Source organism: Lethenteron reissneri, chromosome 19 (assembly GCF_015708825.2).
Source record: "Lethenteron reissneri isolate LAM-NWPU_2019-01 chromosome 19, ASM1570882v1, whole genome shotgun sequence".
Classification (NCBI taxonomy): Eukaryota; Metazoa; Chordata; class Hyperoartia; order Petromyzontiformes; family Petromyzontidae; genus Lethenteron; species Lethenteron reissneri.
In genome coordinates, this window is record NC_083797.1 from 10,347,209 (window position 1) to 10,364,578 (window position 17,370).

The following is a 17,370-nucleotide window of genomic DNA, read 5'->3' on the forward strand; positions in this document are numbered from 1 at the left end:
CTCAACATCCTACGATGTAAAAGTCAACTTGGCACATGCACATGAACAGGTTTCATTGTTCCAGGCTGAGTAACTTTAAAGAATTGTCATTCCACTCACCACCAAAAGCTTCTTGGAACGGTGGCGTTGTTAGGATAAGGCAATACAAAAAAAAGTGTATCCTTCATTCCCAAGGCAGCTGTACAATTTACTTTGCAATGTCATTCAGTGAACATTAAGGAGTGGCAGGAAAAACGGGTTGCCCTGGGAGGCCCGGAACCTGGTGCCATCCCAGCCTGCTGAGCCGACGGGCTCCTGAGCCTGTGACAAGAAAAATGTCGTCTGGAGGTGGCAATGAAATCCTAACATCACCGCTGGTGGCACTGAAGCAGGTGACAGCCTATTCAGAGAACAGGTGGCCACTCCACAGCCATTAATTGTATCACTATCCAGTCATTATCTTGAGCACCCTAGGTGACATAACAAAAGAACAATAAAAAATTACGACAAAATATGTAATCAAATAAATAGATCGTCATACCACACACATACAATTTCCTCAGGATCATAATACATCCTTTCCCCCCCTCAAAAGTTGGTGGTGCATCTTATAATCCAGTGCAGAACACATACTAATCATCCACGTCATTACAGAGAATAAATGCCATTAGACTATTTATGTTATAATCCAGTTGCTGTGTGTCTGTGTGACCAGGATTGTATAACTTATTGACGCTGGACACAAGTGTGGGGTGCGTCTTCCTCTCCGGTGCAATATTTGTTTTACAGTATTCCCTCATTCTTTACGAACTTGCTATCCACGATTTTGGCTATCCACAAATTGCATCTGGAACGCTACACGACTACCGCATCGAGAGAAAGAGATAAATAAATTGATGAGAGAGGAAGTCATGGCCGAGAAAGTGATGAGATACAGTGATTAGATAAAGTGATGAGAAAGTGATAAGAGATGAGAGATATACATAATGTAATGCATTTAAAGCTTTCGTGACTGCAGGGATTCATCTTCTTGGTTCTTTCAGTAAAGTCACGTAGAAGGGAAGTAATAAAATAATAAAAACAAAACTTAATAAAATATTTTATTATGTTTTATTATGTTTTGTTTTTATTATTTTATTACTTCCCTTCTACGTGACTTTACCGAAAGAACCAAGAAGATTAATGCATTTAATAGTGTATTTACGTATTTATTTTAGGTCATTCGTAGGCCAATATTATTATCTTAAAAAATGATATTCACGGGCATCTCCGGAATGTATCCCTCGCGAATAACGAGGGGATACTGAATGTGCTGTTGACCAATGTGCGCAAGGGGTTTTCCTTTTTTAAATCCTTTATATTAAGTTCGCTTGCTTGCTTGCTTAGGACCGTGCAAATCTTTTGGTCGTTTTTTAACCCACTTCCCGTGATCCAATCGAGCTGACATTTTGCACACAGACTCGTTGTGCGTGACAATGCATTTTCGTGAAAAGAATTCCAAAATTTTACATTGTTTAGGGAAATGTTTTTTAAATATTTAACTACCAATTGTTTAATGCTGCCAGACAATCATCTGACCCATAGGTGGCAGCCATCTCAAGCCAGAGGACGAGAGGACTCGAGCCACCCCGATGCCACGCATATAAAGGATTTATAGTGAAAAACTTTGTTTTTACGGGTTATACTTGTTACTCACTTGTGTGTGGGTTTCTCCCAGCTCTCCTTGAAAATGTCTTGAAACTCGCGGAAACTTTCCTTTTGGTCGACAAAGAGTTAAATTGGGAGTGCAAAACACGACGCATTGTTTCGTCATTGTCATTTCATCATGATTTGCACGTGCATCCTCAAAACATGTATTCGCATTACTTATTTGGCAAGTATTGTCTTGTTGCAGTTGGTCCTGGAGGAATCTCATTTAGCGCAGGACAAGATTATATTGCCCTGGCAAGCATGATCCACGCAACGTTTTATATGTCTTTTAATGAGTAGAGTGGTGCTGTAAAATTCAAGTCACAAAAAATAACTACCCCTCAAAGCGAGCAAGTTCTTATCTTAAGCAGCCCTGCTACATTGCAAGGCAGATTCTAAAGTGTCGTTACTCATCTCTCACGTTCATATCCGCGCAAAGTGTTTCCTCGTGCTTGTCGGTCGTTGATAGCGTTGGCTGTTGCACACCCACAAAATGTGTCACGCCAAACAATCGGCAATGGTGGATATTAAATCCTTTATATTAAGTTCGCTTGCTTGCTTGCGTGCTTGCGTGCTTGCTTGCTTGCTTACGACCGTGCAAATCTTTCGGTCGTTTTTTAACCCACTTCCCGTGATCCAATCGAGCTGACATTTTGCACACAGACTCGTTGTGCGAGACAATTAATGTTCGTGAAAATTTTTTTCCAAAATTTTACACTTTTTAGGCAAAAAAAAATTTAATTACCAATTGCTTAATACTGGCAGACAATCATCTGACCCATAGGTGGCAGCCATCTCAAGCCAGAGGACGAGAGGACTCTAGCCGCCACGCATATAAAAGATTTATAGTGAAAAACTTTGTTTTTACGGGTTTTTTTGTTTTGCCTTAGCATTGTGGACCTTTTGCCTCGGCATTGGCGTGAGAGATGCAACTGGATGCACAATCCTTCCTGGTGACTTCACCGTTGTTTGCCAGTCGCGTGTCTGTCTGGAAGCTTATTGACGGCGTCAAGACTTCTGATTGTGCACTACACAGCAGCAGCAGCAGCGGCGGCGGCGGCAGCGGCTAAAAAAAGCCTCGAGCAAAGCAGAGGGGAGGGAAAAACACAATTCGCTCCTAAAGTTCGCCGCGTGTATAATCAGAGTGGAACTTTTTGTGCAAGGCGAGACAATTTTCACACGCGTGCCCGTTACCAACGTTACCATGAACGTGAATGCAACCAAAGAGCTCAGGTGTGCTCGTGCCAAACAAAACACGGTGACCTGACGGCAAAACTCATGTCGCGAGTGCGGTAATTGAATAGAAGAGAGGACATTGGAAGGCTCGCATCACTACAAACAATCCAGGGCTGCACTTGGGATTCTAATTTTAGCAGGCAAAATTACGTGTTGTTGGCCTTATATAAACTACGAACACACCAGGTGTGAGCAATATATATAATTGAATCCATTGTTATACAGCCACTCTCCAATTAACACTGCTGGTCACACCTGGCGTTAGGAATTTTAAAACCAGTAATTTATCGCCATGCCCGTTATAAATCACATCTGCAGTAAAGCTTGCAATTGGTAGTTCCCAATATGCATTAAGTGCAAAATGAGATATTATTAGAGCAGTATGCATTAAATTGTCCGGGGGGTCGTGTAAGGATGTTAATTTTCCCAGTGTTCCAAACACATTGTTTCACTGGCATAAGAAGGGGCATAGCCTTTTTTTAAAGAGCCACCACCAAGATGCTGGCTTTGCCCAAAATGACCTTGATCAGATATTTATATTTGTTGTGTTCAGAATGTTTATTGTGCGAGTAATAAATTGTGTTTTATTAACACATGTTTCTATCACATCTACAGCAAATGTGATTTTTTTTTATATTTCTGGGAAATTAGTTATGCTTATGTTACATAAAACTGTCAACTAGCATTTAATTTAGATGTTGCATTATATTTATTCTGTCCAGAGACACATTCACGAGTGTGTCGGGGAAGTGCAGGGATACTTACCCTACACAGTCCACGTGTTCATATATACATTTCAACCCATCTACTGGTAAGGAAATGTTTATTTTCCTAAGCTGGAAATACCGTTTGACATCGCATTTGTGGCTCAAATGGATTGTTTCAGCAGGTTTGTAAAGTTATTTGTAAAAAAATATTCTCACAAATGTTGTACGTGCTGTAATAGCCGCCACTAGTCTTGCAATTGAACGTTCCATTCATTAATTTCGTTCTTCGGGTAATCGGGCCGTGGCAGTTGATGCAATGGGCAAGTCTATTAAGTCACCTGTCCCCTGTTGACCCAGCGGAATAAATGCGTACACCACGGTTCGTCGATCGGTAGGTGGCATGTGGTTAGTTAAAGTGTGGTTACTCCCACCTCTTCCAAAACGTCTGGCCAGCGTGTATAATTAAAGCAATTACCATCACGAGGCACTCTTATTGCTTCCAGTGGAGGTCTTTCCATCAGCAGTGGTGTGAGCAAGTAATTGCAGGGCTGCACCCGAACCTGTTACGTTTACTTTCCACGTGGTGAAGCGTGTGACCTGAAATCAAATCTTTCCTTCTCATTGTAGGGTATATAAACTGCTGGGACTGCTACTACAGCACAATAGCTACTGAAGGCAGATGAGCCTCTATTAGGCCAATGGTACTCACAGGAAAAGGGTGCGATACTTGGTAATCATAGCACTACCAAAGACCAATGACAACCACAAATACGATTTTATCTTCTGGCTTTGAATACAGGTGCATCCAGCAACATCATGTTGACTTAAACAAAATTGTATGTGTTGGGCAAAACACATCACTGGAAGGCATACTAGCCAATTGACAGGACTCGTAGTAGAATGGTAGCCATAGAGATCAGAATATGTATTTATCCTGGAGAAATCCGATGAGCTATGAAGCTCGTTTTTATAGATGTCCGGATCACACCGCAGAGATAGATCAAGGAGACGCTGTTGGTAGAACGCGAGTCGTTAAGAAACGATAACATTTTCCAATGGTACATATACAGGATTCACACAGAGACCCTTAGACTCACATAGAGATCCATAGACCCAAACACGGACCCATAGATTCAAACAGGGACTCATAGACTCACATAGAGATCCATATACGAATACAAAACCCATATATACCCAAGGACTTACATATATGTGTCCATCACAGACAGAGCAGACATCCAGCGCATGTGCAGAATTCTCCACAAAACCACAGCTGCCCCTAGGGTTGCCCGGATCAGTGCTGTAATTTTGAACATTTTGTTGCAATGCAATCGTTGCGTTTTATAAGGAGAGATCTCATTAAGTAGTTTACGTTAAAGCTGTGGTTCCTTCCATCTTTTGACCCTGATGCCTGCTGTATATTTAAAGTTTGCGTGTCTCTCTCCCCGTGGTCGCGTTTGTCTCTCCACATTTAGAAACATGTGTTTAGCGTATTTGGCTGATATAAATTTCCACTTGATAAGCCAATTCATTGAGTTATAACTAATGGCCAGGTCGCTTTTGAAAAATAGATCTTTGGCTCAGTAGGCTTTACCTGTTAAAATAAAAATGCTTTTCTTACATATTTTAGTAAATAATTGGCTTTAGATTTGCGTGAATTAAAAAAAAGTAAAAATATGTTTAACTATAAACCCAACAACATTAATAGGTATTAGCCATTGAAAAAAATTGTAATAAAAACATCGAAGTTCAAAACACTCGGGTAAACATTCCAGAAAAATATTGATATGCCAGGAATTAAATTAAAACCACTTGCTTTAGAAATCAAACTTGTGTGACTTGGATCATCACGATTTAAAAATGTGGCTCATTATGTTGAAGGACATTTGTTTTTTTGCAGGATTTTTTCTTTTTCAAAAAACACCCCAGGAATAATTTTACGGTCTGTGCACCAGATGGCTTTTGGTTGACAGTTCAAGCACCCTTCCATGCAGTCAGAAGATAACTTCAGTGAATAAGGAAAAGTAGTGCTCCTGCAGTGTTCTGCGTCCATGGGACATGTGCATGCTGCGGTGGCGCGATGTTAACAACCTCGCTTGGTATACAGGAGGTCGTGGGTTGGATCCAGACCCTGACGTCTGTATATTTTGAGTTTGCGTGTTTAACCTTGGTCACGGGATTTGTCTCCAGGTCCTCCGGTTTTTCTCTCCACATTTCAAAACATGCATTTAGAGTATTTAGCCACTATAAATGTCCACTTGATTAGCCACTTCGTTGAGCTATCATTTGTGGACAGGTCGCTTCTGGAAAAGAGCCATATAGCCCAGTGGACCTTACCTGGTAAAATAAAAATAGTAATAAAATGTTTAAATTGTTTAGTTTAGTCTTGTAATGCACATAGCTATGTCTGTGTGTGGGCTTGTAATGAGACATTTCCACTTGGTCATTGTGTAGTGTGATCTCACTCTCTAACACTATTGCTCTGTGATCTTTCTTTGCTTAAATATTTGTGAAAATTGGCAAGTTCTAAAATGTAAGTGAAGTAAGGATTTAAAGTGGGCTTTCTTCAGTGCTTCCTCAAATAAATTGTGTTGAGCAGCATTTACGTTATTTGCATTATATTTGTTACGACTACTATGCATTCTTGTGGATAAGGAATATGATGTTGATTAACATTAAATGCCTGAATGTTTCTATTTATAGCGGGGTATTATCTCGAATTTTTTTAATATCTCTCCCCCAAATATCATTTTACAAAAAATATGTTTTCATAATTTCCACAATAATTTAGATTAGCATGGGACTATTGGCTTACTTAGTAGATTGTCTCCAAACCTATTTATATTTAATGTCATTAGGTAATTTACTTCTAGCAAAAATATTTTTGCAAAAGACCGATGAGAAAAAAATGAAATAATTAAAATGTATGAACAAAACCTCTTGTTGGAATTGAATTTGTATGGCTTTAACACATGGTGTATGAAGCGAAAAAGAGGCATTGAATGTTTTACAAAATATAATGTTTATTATTGGAAATACCACAATCAGTCATAGGTAAATGTTTTCTCGTTGACCGCAAATGTAGATTTTAAATCAGGAAAACAAGAATCTAATGTAATATTTTAGAAATTTTATTTAAATATTTTCATCCTTAATACAATTTGGTGAGTAGTAACAGATGCAATATAAATATTTAAATTGGTTATAATCAAAATGTAACGTTGGCACGTAGGGTTCTCAAATATAAAATGAACCATTTTGCAAATACACGAGGGTAGTATACAGCGAGGAACCAATTACATTACCCAAATACATTTTCATTAAGGGTGCATTATAATTATAGAATATTAATGAGTTAATGTCAACTTTTTCAAAACTGCAATTCTTCATCTAGTCCCTTGGTATTTTGGGCCGTTGGGCCATGACCGATTCCATCCCCGAAATCTCCTTGCAGTGGTCTCCCGACTTGTTTCTGTGTCGTTGCATCCTTCAACTAAGACCGCTTCCATCTCGTCCAGTGTTTCGTGTTTCACGTCCACTCAGATCGCGGTCTTCCTCTTCCCCTCGCACCTTTAAGAATTCCCTCCATCACCTGTCCATTGCAGCCAGTCACCGATCATCCTGACATTTTAAGAGACAATCATTGTCTGCATCCATTCCAGTCCTCGTCGGTTAGCCTTAAATGCTGCGGCTCTCCTGATTGTTCGGAAGTCGAAATTCAATCTGATCGTGACCTCGATAAGAGACAAGTTACACATGATTCTTTGCAAACTATACCTACTCACCGACACGTGTCTGCACCAATCCGCTCCATCTTATCTTGCTGAGAAGTGTGCAGTATCAGCCTCAATGGACCCCAGTTGACGTCATCAACGATCTGCTCCTGCTGTACCCACACACATTGTGCGATACGGCCAGCGCCGTGTCTGGGTCTCCAGCCCGACGACCTGGAATCAGCTATCATCAGATGTTTGGGATCCATAATTGAGTCTGGGACAATTTTGCAAAAGACTTAAATCACCGTTGTTGTTTTTTCTCACAAGAACTTACTCTGCATGATCAGTTCGCATATGTATTGGACAAAACTCATAAGAGTGCATGAAGAAAGTGGTGTTCGGACTTACTTATTCGTAGTAAGTTAAATGATGAAATGTATGTATTTTGAACTTCTTTGGCACCGTAGGTAGCCAACCGCGCCAATCCAAGTTGTCAACCTACTTGAGTTAGGTTACAACAATACACCTCTTTATTGTGAGTGAAGCATGCTGATGAGAGTACTGTGTGCTAATATGTATATCCGCAGCACACAAAGTTGTATGTGTATAATTGTCACCGAGAAAGTTTAAGCTAAGGCCACATGTTAGCACACCTACCAAGGGCACCACGACCTAGTCAGATTAATTTGGCTAATGTAGGTATAGTTTCATTCAATTCCTGGGTTTATCTCAATGTGAAATAAATCCAATCGAGTTATCGTGTCACTGTCCACAACATTAATTGCATTCTGTGATGTTGCATGCTTTGTTAATAAATTAATTTAAAAGCATAGCCATGCCCCTGTGGCTATGCAATAATGCACGTGTTTCCTTCTGAAGGATATTAGAAAAGTTTTGCAAACTATTTTTTTTTATTTTACTAAGTAAGGCCCACTGAACTATATAGCTCTTTTTCAGAAGCAACCTGGCCAATGAAGTGGCTTGACGTGCGGGAATGTGTAACCCTGTGTAACATATATTTATTTATTGTTCCTGGGTAGTAAGTGTTATTTACTAATTGCTTATGCCTCAAAAGTACAAAAAATGGCTATTATTCCCCACAAACTTTGCTTTTGTGACCAAGTCAAAGATATTGTGAAATTTACCTATTTTCCAGAACATTCCAGATAGATTCAGTGCTGAGTAAACTTGGAGTAACTTCTAGAACATTCTAGAACAGTAATATAAATAGTGGTATAAATACAGGGGCCTTAAGCCCACCAGTTCAGTTTAGTTGCATTTTTCTGAGATGGCATCAAGAGGCTGCAAGCATCCGGCAGACGCATTTTGCTATGTCTGCGGCCAATTTATCAAGACAAGAGCGAAAAAGTACTCCGTGGAAGCATCTTCTAAGATGTGTGAGGCCTACAAGGCATATTTCCACATGCCTGTTGGGGATCCAGACAAACCCTGGGCACCTCATTTCACCTGTGAGAAATGCAAACAAAACTCTGGAAGGTAAGATTGACAATTGTTGCTTTGAATTTAATGTTATAAAATTTGTTTTAAAAAATTTAATTGTAAAAGTTTTTAATAAAATGTTTTACAGTTTTCAATGTTATTGAAAACATGATATCGTATATGAAAAATGTTGTGAGAATTGCTTACACATTAGTCATGGGTGAAATAAATGTATTTTTGTAGGATGGTACAGAGGGGAAAAGAGAGCCATGAAGTTCGCTATCCCAAGAATTTGGCAGGAACCCACTGACCACTCAAGCAACTGCTACTTCTGCATGGTGGACCCTTTCAAACGTCGGACTGGCAATAATGCACCTGCTATCACGTATCTGGACCTTCCTTCATCCATCGCCCCGGTGCCACACTGCGAAGAGAGCAGCAAGTCAGAGAGCGAGAGATATGTTGTAGATCCAGATGACTATTTCAGAGGTGGAGCTGAGGAAAGAAACCCATACTACCCCAACCAAAAAGACCTCAACAACTTGATGAGAGATCTTGGTCTCACCAAGTCCAATGCCGAGCTTTTGACGTCTAGGCTTAAGCAGTGGAACTTGTTGGATGAAAGCGTGCAAGTCGCAGATCAGAGGAAGTGTCACCAATCTTCTTGCAGCTTCTTCACCCATCAAAATGGGCTCTACTTCTACCACAATGTAACCAGTCTATTCGAGGCAATCGGAAATGCCTGTAACCAGAATGAGTGGCGCCTCTTCATTGACAGCTCATCCAGGAGCCTCAAAGCCGTGCTGCTCCATAATTGTAACAAGTACCCGTCTCTTCACCTGGCTCACTCGGTGCACCTCAACGAGGATTACAACAGCATCAACACCTTGCTGGATGCCTTGAAGTATGATGAGTACGGCTGGGAGGTCATCAAACACTTCAAAATGGTGGCATTCCTGATGGGTCTCTAAGGCGGTTTTGCCAAGTTTCCCTGCTATCTTTGCCTTTGGGACAGCAGGGACACCAAGGCGCACTACCACAGGCAGGTCTGGCGACAGCGGACCGAGTTTTCTGTGGGGAGGAACAACCTCAAGTGGGAGCCACTGGTGGACTCCCGGAAGGTGCGGATGCCACCACTGCACATCAAATTTGGCCTTATTAAACAATTTGTCAGAGCTGTAGATAAGGAGTCAGCAGCCTTCAAGTACCTTCAAGACTTATTCCCTAAGCTGTCTGAGGCAAAGGTCAAAGCCGGTTTCTTCATCGGACCACAGATACAGAAGATCCTGGAGTGCAATGAATATCCAAAGAAGCTCACTAGTAAAGAGAAAGCAGCTTGGAACAGCTTTGTCGCAGTGGTTCGTGGCTTCCTGGGAAATCACAAGGTCGAAACTACGTAGAGCTGGTTGAGACTGGTGAAGTACTACGGCACAATGGGCTGTAGGATATCTCTTAAAGTCCATATCCTTGATGCTCATCTTGATAAATTCAAGGAGAACATGGGAGCGTAATCGGAGGAGCAAGGCAAGCGCTTCCACCAGGATATACTGGACTTTGAACGCTGCTACCAAGGACAGTATAATAAGAACATGATGGGAGACTACATTTGGGGGCTGATTCGTGAAAGTGATTTAAAGTATAATCGTAAATCTTGAAAAATTATTCACTTCTAAATCTTTTGTAGTCATTTCTTTATTAGTTTAGTATAAATGCATGTTAATATTGATAAATATGTTGTTTTTTCTGACTTTATGTGAACGAAGAGACACAATATCGCCCATTTTCTCATTGAAAATAGGTAAATTTCAAAATATCAATGTCCTGGACTTTAAAGCAAAGTTTGTGGAGAATAATAGACATGTTTTATACTTTTTAGGCATAAGCAATTAGGAAATAATGCTTACTACCCAGGAACAAAAATTGTATTATATAGTGTAATCCGCCAAATAATCTAAACACATGTTTCAAAATGTGGAGGGAAAAACTGGAGAACCCAGAGAAAATTACACATGACCACGGGGAGAGCATGCAAACTCCAAATATACAGGCATCAAGGGTTGAGATCGAACCTACTGCCTCCTGTATACCAGGTAAGGTAGTTAACATTTTGTCACCGTAGCACCACTAATGTGTACTCATTAAAATTATGATAGTACTGAACTTATAATTAATGCGCAGTTAAATAAATGTATATATTTTTTTCCGTAACAAAACAGTACGAAAATAATTGGCCAAAAATATGAAATGCAATTTCCATGGGTGATTTCCCACCCACTGAATGACTTGCATAGGTTAAACAGTCAACAAACTTCAGAAAAAGTGGCACAGAATGGATGTGCAGATTTAATCTTGGGCACCAAAGCTATCTGTCTATACATTGCTTTTTCAATGGGTGCATATTGACTACAAATGTACGTTTTGCAGGAAGCACAGAGGAATAGAATGTTATCTTAAGTCAGACACCACAGCTCGAATGCTGGACCATAGCCTGTGTTCTACAATATGTTGTCCACAGTATTGACACATGATAGTTTTCACCAAAAGATATGCATGCTTGCACACATGATGTGCTAAGCCCCAATATTCTTGTAAAGTGTGGTGCACACCTTTAATGTGTAATTTTTATGGCAAGGTAGACCACCCTTTTATCTGCCAAAAAATAAACCCATGATCTACCTTTTTCAACTGTATGAAGTGAATTGATTATCATCATTTCATTAAACGTAAACTAAAACAAAACTATACGATTTTATCAGGTAAGGTCCACTGAGCTATATAACTCTTTTTCAGAAGTGACCCGGCCACAAATGATAGCACATCCAAGTGGCTTATCATGTGGACATTTAAAGCAGCCAAATTCTTAAACGCATGTTTCTAAATGTGTATGGGAAAACCAGAAGACCTGGAGAAAAATTGACACAACCACGAAGAAAACATGCAAACTCCAAATATGCAAGAGGTGACAGGGTCGAGATTGAACCTATGACCTCCGATATACCAGCCGAGGTAGTTAACAACTCGTCACCCTGAAACATGTTCACGTGCCACTGTTGTTGAAGTGAACAGGGCTTTCAAGATATTTGGGCTCATCCACCATACTCGAATATGTGTGGCGATAATGAAACAAGACACGCATGTGTAGAACATAAGAAATGGACCACTCTTTTAATTATTTCCTCGTGCCGCAATGGAGTAAAGTGTGGTTTTGTGAAGGTCCTTACGTGCTGTGCAGTCCATCAATGCACGTGTGTACACCAGCATGCGATACTGAGTCGGGCCTGTAGGTGATTGGCAGGATTATCGAGTTACCTGACCTGTACACCAGTCACGTGGTTAATGGCGACTCGGTGGAGGATTGCCGTGTGTGACACACGTGCTGTTGCATTTTACAGGTAAAGGACCCAAAGGTTGTTTTTGATAGTTATAAAAATGTGCTAGTCTTGAAGCTTGGCTTTGAATTTGTAGTTTGTGATATGCTCAATGGGAGGGTGTTTAGCACTGTCCACTGTAAAGGATGACGTACTGTAATTAATGCTGGTAATTCTCTAACCCTAATACTGTTTATTCTATAACCCTGCCCATGCACCCAGAGTATGACTACTTGCAATGCTATTAAAAATAGAACACATGTAAGTTGTACAATGGTGACAAGTACAGTACATATACAGTACACATACAGTACATATAATGGGTGTAATAGATAGACATACAGCGTGGGGTTAAAGTAATATTCGAATAGTGAAGTGTAGAGGTTATGATTAAAGAGAAATATATATCAGTAGTGGAACTGGGATTAAAGGAGACCGCTATTGAGTAACCTGACTTGTACATCAGTAACGTGGTTAATGGCGACTAGGTTGAGAATTGCTGCGTGTGACACACGTGCTGTTGCATTTTACAGATTACCACAATAAATATGTTTGCCCTCGATTTGGAGCACCTGCCCACGTCCTTCATTTCGAGTTTGCAACACATGCTCTTTTGTATACCGGACATCGATAGTGCCGTTTAGTGACACGATACAAACTCGCAGCCCATCCACCATGTTCATTCATTATTGTGAGCATATTACCTCCATTGAATATGGCAGAGCCATAACCAGTAGATACAGATAACCGGCGGTGCATGATCATTGTCAGAAATAAAGGCTGCAATCTGCAGTATATTTTTGCCATTGCCTTGTGTGAAACATGCCACGTGATTTGATGCAATGCCATTCCCACTCAATGTAACCGCATTGGACACAACTAACATTTGTGCTCTCTTCACGTTTTGTGCCGTACATTTTGTTTTACTTTATTTGTACCATTCAAGCTGCTGTTTTAATGCATGTATTCTATGTCCCTGCCGCTTTGTCATGGCAGTGTAAACCGGTGGCTTGTATTCACATATTGGCACACACAATTATTGGAAGATGCATTCCGATTCCGTGAATTATTCGTTTCTTGTCATATCGTACCATGTCAGACAGTAACAATAGTAACACGACTGCGCAATGTCTGTCTCTCTTCCATATGGCGTTTAAAGAGCAACTGAACAAAACATTAGACCTGTGCATTGAGTTTGGTAATATGTTTAATGGCATAAAGAGTTGTTTCTTACAGAGCATGCTCATCATGCCTCCTGTGAGGGGAGTGGTAGGGTAACGGTTAGCGCACTGCGAACCTGGCGACCCGAGACCGATTCCTCGCTCGTGGCCAACACCGGTGACGATTATCTGAACCGATCCTGTGCCTTGCCAAAGCCGACTCAACCTCAAATGAGTACCTCGTGCAATGTGTAAACCTCTCCAAATGGGATACAAAGGCGGTCGGGCGTGATGCTGGCCACCTACGCTCTCGTGTGCCAATGCCTGCCATTCATGTGTGCTCCCTTAACAGCACGTGCTCCCAACAGTCTGTTCAGGCTATACCAGAGATCGTTGTCTTTTTTTGCGTGTCTTTGTACCTGTAAGCATATAATGAGCAGTGGTGGGTGGGGTATGTGACCAGCAAATTGCACCTCCGCCACGTTCACAACAGGGCGACGTTTTAATTATCCACGTGTGAAGAATCTAACCGCACCAGTCGCGTGTCGTGCGAACACGGTGCAGCTTCACTCCGTCCGTTGTCTTCCAGCCACAATGTCTGCCTCGAGGTGTATAAACACCACTCGTTGGCTGATACATGCCTACAATTAGCACATTGAGCAGAGTTGGGAATTTTCCACTGTGCTAATGAGTTCATATATGTCCGCATATTGTCACACGAGCACACGGGCCTATGACATTAACAATTAAGTTACTTAATTCCATTACTTTCGCCTTTACTTTGTCGACACTAGCCCTGCGGAACGTGTTGTATTTACAAAGTGCCCAAATGCACCCGTATCGCGGGAAATATGATTATTGTCATCATCAGCCATGGCCAATCTAATGCCGATGGTCAATAGTAATAATGATAACAGGGAAAATGTGTTTTATGGGGCCGTCCATAAATGACGTCATGCATCTATGGGGGCGGTCAGACATTTGTGACGATGTGTGACGAGGGGGGGGGGGGTTGAGAAATGTGACGTCACATCCAAATGCGCAACTTTAAATAAATATAGACAACATGTTCTACTTAATTAAATAGACTTTTTAATAAATGTTTTCTCCTACAACATCAGAGTGCAGCGCCACGTTAAATACGCACTATAATGACAATATTTTAAAGCGTTTTGAAGCATGTACTGTATTATCTTTTTTTGGGGGGGGGGGGGGCAGAGCTTTGTGACGTCATATTTGAGGGGGGTCTGACTTTTTGTGACGCCGTGTGATGAAGGGGGGGGGGGTCAAAAATCGTCCAAAATCGCGTGACGTCATTTATGGACGGCCCCTATGATATCTTTCATTTGCCATATTTTCAGACATTTTTTATATCCAGTTTGCAGCAAATTCACTGCTTATTCGGTATACAATTAAGTTGTTTATTAATCATCTGAGAGTAAATTCACATTGCGTCAGTGATCGTATTCTTCAACACAACACTGGCGAACTCCAGAATGGCTTGAAATAACTCACAGAACCGCCACACGGCTTAAGGTGGGTTTCTCAACGACTGCTTTCCAATCGATGTATCTGTTCCTTCATGCCTGTTCCTTCATGTCTGTAGAGTGACGGTGCTCTTCTTCACAAGATTGCTGTAAGTTGTCGGTTTTATCTCTATGTTCGCAACATCAACAGCTAATTTTTTTTATCAAAGTTGAATCGAAACAATCTAGTTTATTATTGGTGGATGCTCAAGGCGTATTGAGTCTCCTTCATGTTTGCTTGGGTCAAATTCCCTCTGTTTTGTTGGTTTAGATCTTGTAGAATTTGCAGAGCTTCGTCGTTAAATGACACCGAGCACATATTCCTTGGAGATAAAGGAGCAAGATGACAGCCGTCTATTTTTATCCCTGGAGACCTGTTTTCCATTACAAAAGATTATTTGTAGGCCTGAAATACAGTTTAAACAAGAATTCAACACGAAAATAAGACAATATTGAAAATACGGGGAGTGTAATACAAGACGCAGATTAAATAAGGTAAAACGATGAAGAAAGATTAAACGTATGGTAGATTTAGTGATGAAAGGGGTGGTGTGTGAAATAGTAGCGACTCAAATCATAGCTCCTCACAGCAGTATGATGTCCAATTAGGAGCTTTTCAATCTGTGTATGTTGACCTCTATATAATGCAGATCATAAAAACAATGGACACTGCCAAAGAAAAAAGATGTTAAAAGTGTGCAAATAAACACGAAGGAATACGTGCTTTGAATTACATTGAGGGACAGGAAGACGAACACACGAATATTCAGAACATATGCAACGAGACGTCGTGTTGGACTGCCAACAGAAATCAAGTTTACCCGGGCAGGATTGTGTCGCGAGAAGGGAGTATTCGCGGTGGTCGAGACTAACAACGGAGTTGCAGCTAATGGAGGGGAACGTGCCCGAACGGATCGTGTTCGCGGAAATGGAACGACGAAGTAACTTTCATGCACTTGTTGCACATCAACACCGTGAAAGGATGGTGACGACTTGGGAAGGTCTTCGTCAAACTGGTGTATAGATCACGGCTGATAATGATAATTTCTGTGCCCGGTGTTAAATTATATCACACACGAACGTACGTGAATGCACGAGGCACACACGTGTATATGTACCCACGCATGCCTGCTAAACTTCTTTCGCACCGTACGTAGCCAACCGTGCCAATCGGAGGCGCACGAGAGCTGCCGAATTGTGATGCCGTTTTGATGGGTGCCACGTGTTTTTTGAGTCCAAGCTGTACAAGTGCTGGGCGCAAGTCACAGCGACCACAATGTCAAGTGTCGTCACGACGACGTAGAGGTTTTGATTTCGGCGGACATGGATGGTGAGGTCAGCGCTTCAGTCCAGTGGTGAGTGCTGCTTGACTTGCTGCGCCATACACTTGAATAAGCAAAGCCGGGCACGGGTGCTAAATAATTGTCCACTGCGAAGAGGATGACACATCGGGTGAAGAGCATTGTTTTCACGGAAGCGCCGCACGTTTCAAATAAACACCGTGTTCTTCAAGGCCACGCGAAGCTTTTCGATTATTTCAACAACAAAAAACACACTCAGAAGGCGGTTTATAATATCCCGGCGGTGTAGAGTGTTAAATTTCTGTGCGGTTTATTATCCAACCCGTGGAAATGGGTCCTGAAGTGACCTCTTGCGGGAGTTCTCCATTAGCAGCGCCTGTCAATGTTTGACTTACTGGCCTGGGGTGCGGATTCCCTGTGCCAGCTGTATTCAAATGAGCTACAGGGAATTCGGAGCACTTAAGTCACTCTGCATATCAGCCTCGTGGCGAATAACGCATTTCCTCAAAGCACCTGCGGGTGTTGACAGCACCGCAAACTCGACAAACTCCTCACACGTAATGAACTTCTGATGACACTTAGCGCTTAGCTTCTAAACTGCGTGAATCAAACTGCCACCACAGCAACATAGCACCCCCCCCCCCCATATAATTACCCCTCCCCCCCATTCTAAATTCTCTGGTACAATATTTAACAATTTTCTTCTTTCGTATGGCTGATGTAGATGCAGAGCAACAACTACAATTTTACATTCAGGTGGTGAAGCCAGAATAACCACACCAGGAGCCAGCCGAGTGTATCGCTTCGATGTCTCTCCTTCGTATTTGTGGATTGGGCATTGCGTCGGTTTACGTTGTCACGGCCTGTTCTGTACAACCACAGTCGTACACGACTGGAGAGTGTAAAATTTTCCATTTGCGCATCAGGTATTGGCATCTGCCACGGTGTGTGCAGTGGATGCGGTTTAGGGTGGCGATGAGCGCCGCAGCCTTCCCTCATACACACGGTGAGATCGGGAGCTGAATGCACGATGGGCAAAATCAGATTATACATTTACGCACTCCGTTTAAACATTTGTTTAAGATTATTTAACATTGACTTTGTATGGCCCCTATGATTTTTGTTATACCCCCCCCCCCCCCCCCTATTTAAACAAGGTCATGCTAGAGACATGCAGCCACATGAGGATCCTGTGCTTGACCAACTTATGACAATGATTGTGAAGGCTTGTTGCAAAAGACGAGTTTT

General features: G+C 41.5%; 1 protein-coding gene across 2 annotated transcripts; it reads left to right on the top strand.

The window, feature by feature from the left end:
- The first annotated feature begins 8,616 nt into the window (after window positions 1-8,616).
- On the top strand, window positions 8,617-12,697 carry LOC133344059 (uncharacterized). 2 transcript variants are annotated; one of them, XR_009755307.1, is made up of 3 exons: window positions 8,617-8,824; window positions 9,011-10,857; window positions 11,558-12,697. XR_009755307.1 is itself a non-coding variant. In XM_061554005.1 (2 exons), the coding sequence occupies exons 1-2, from the start codon at window positions 8,659-8,661 to the stop codon at window positions 9,736-9,738; spliced, it is 894 nt and encodes a 297-aa protein (XP_061409989.1). In that variant the 5' UTR covers window positions 8,617-8,658; the 3' UTR covers window positions 9,739-12,697. The 2 variants fall into 2 exon arrangements, 1 of the variants encoding a protein (XP_061409989.1); XM_061554005.1 differs by having other exon boundaries at window positions 9,011-12,697.
- Window positions 12,698-17,370: the final 4,673 nt, after the last annotated feature.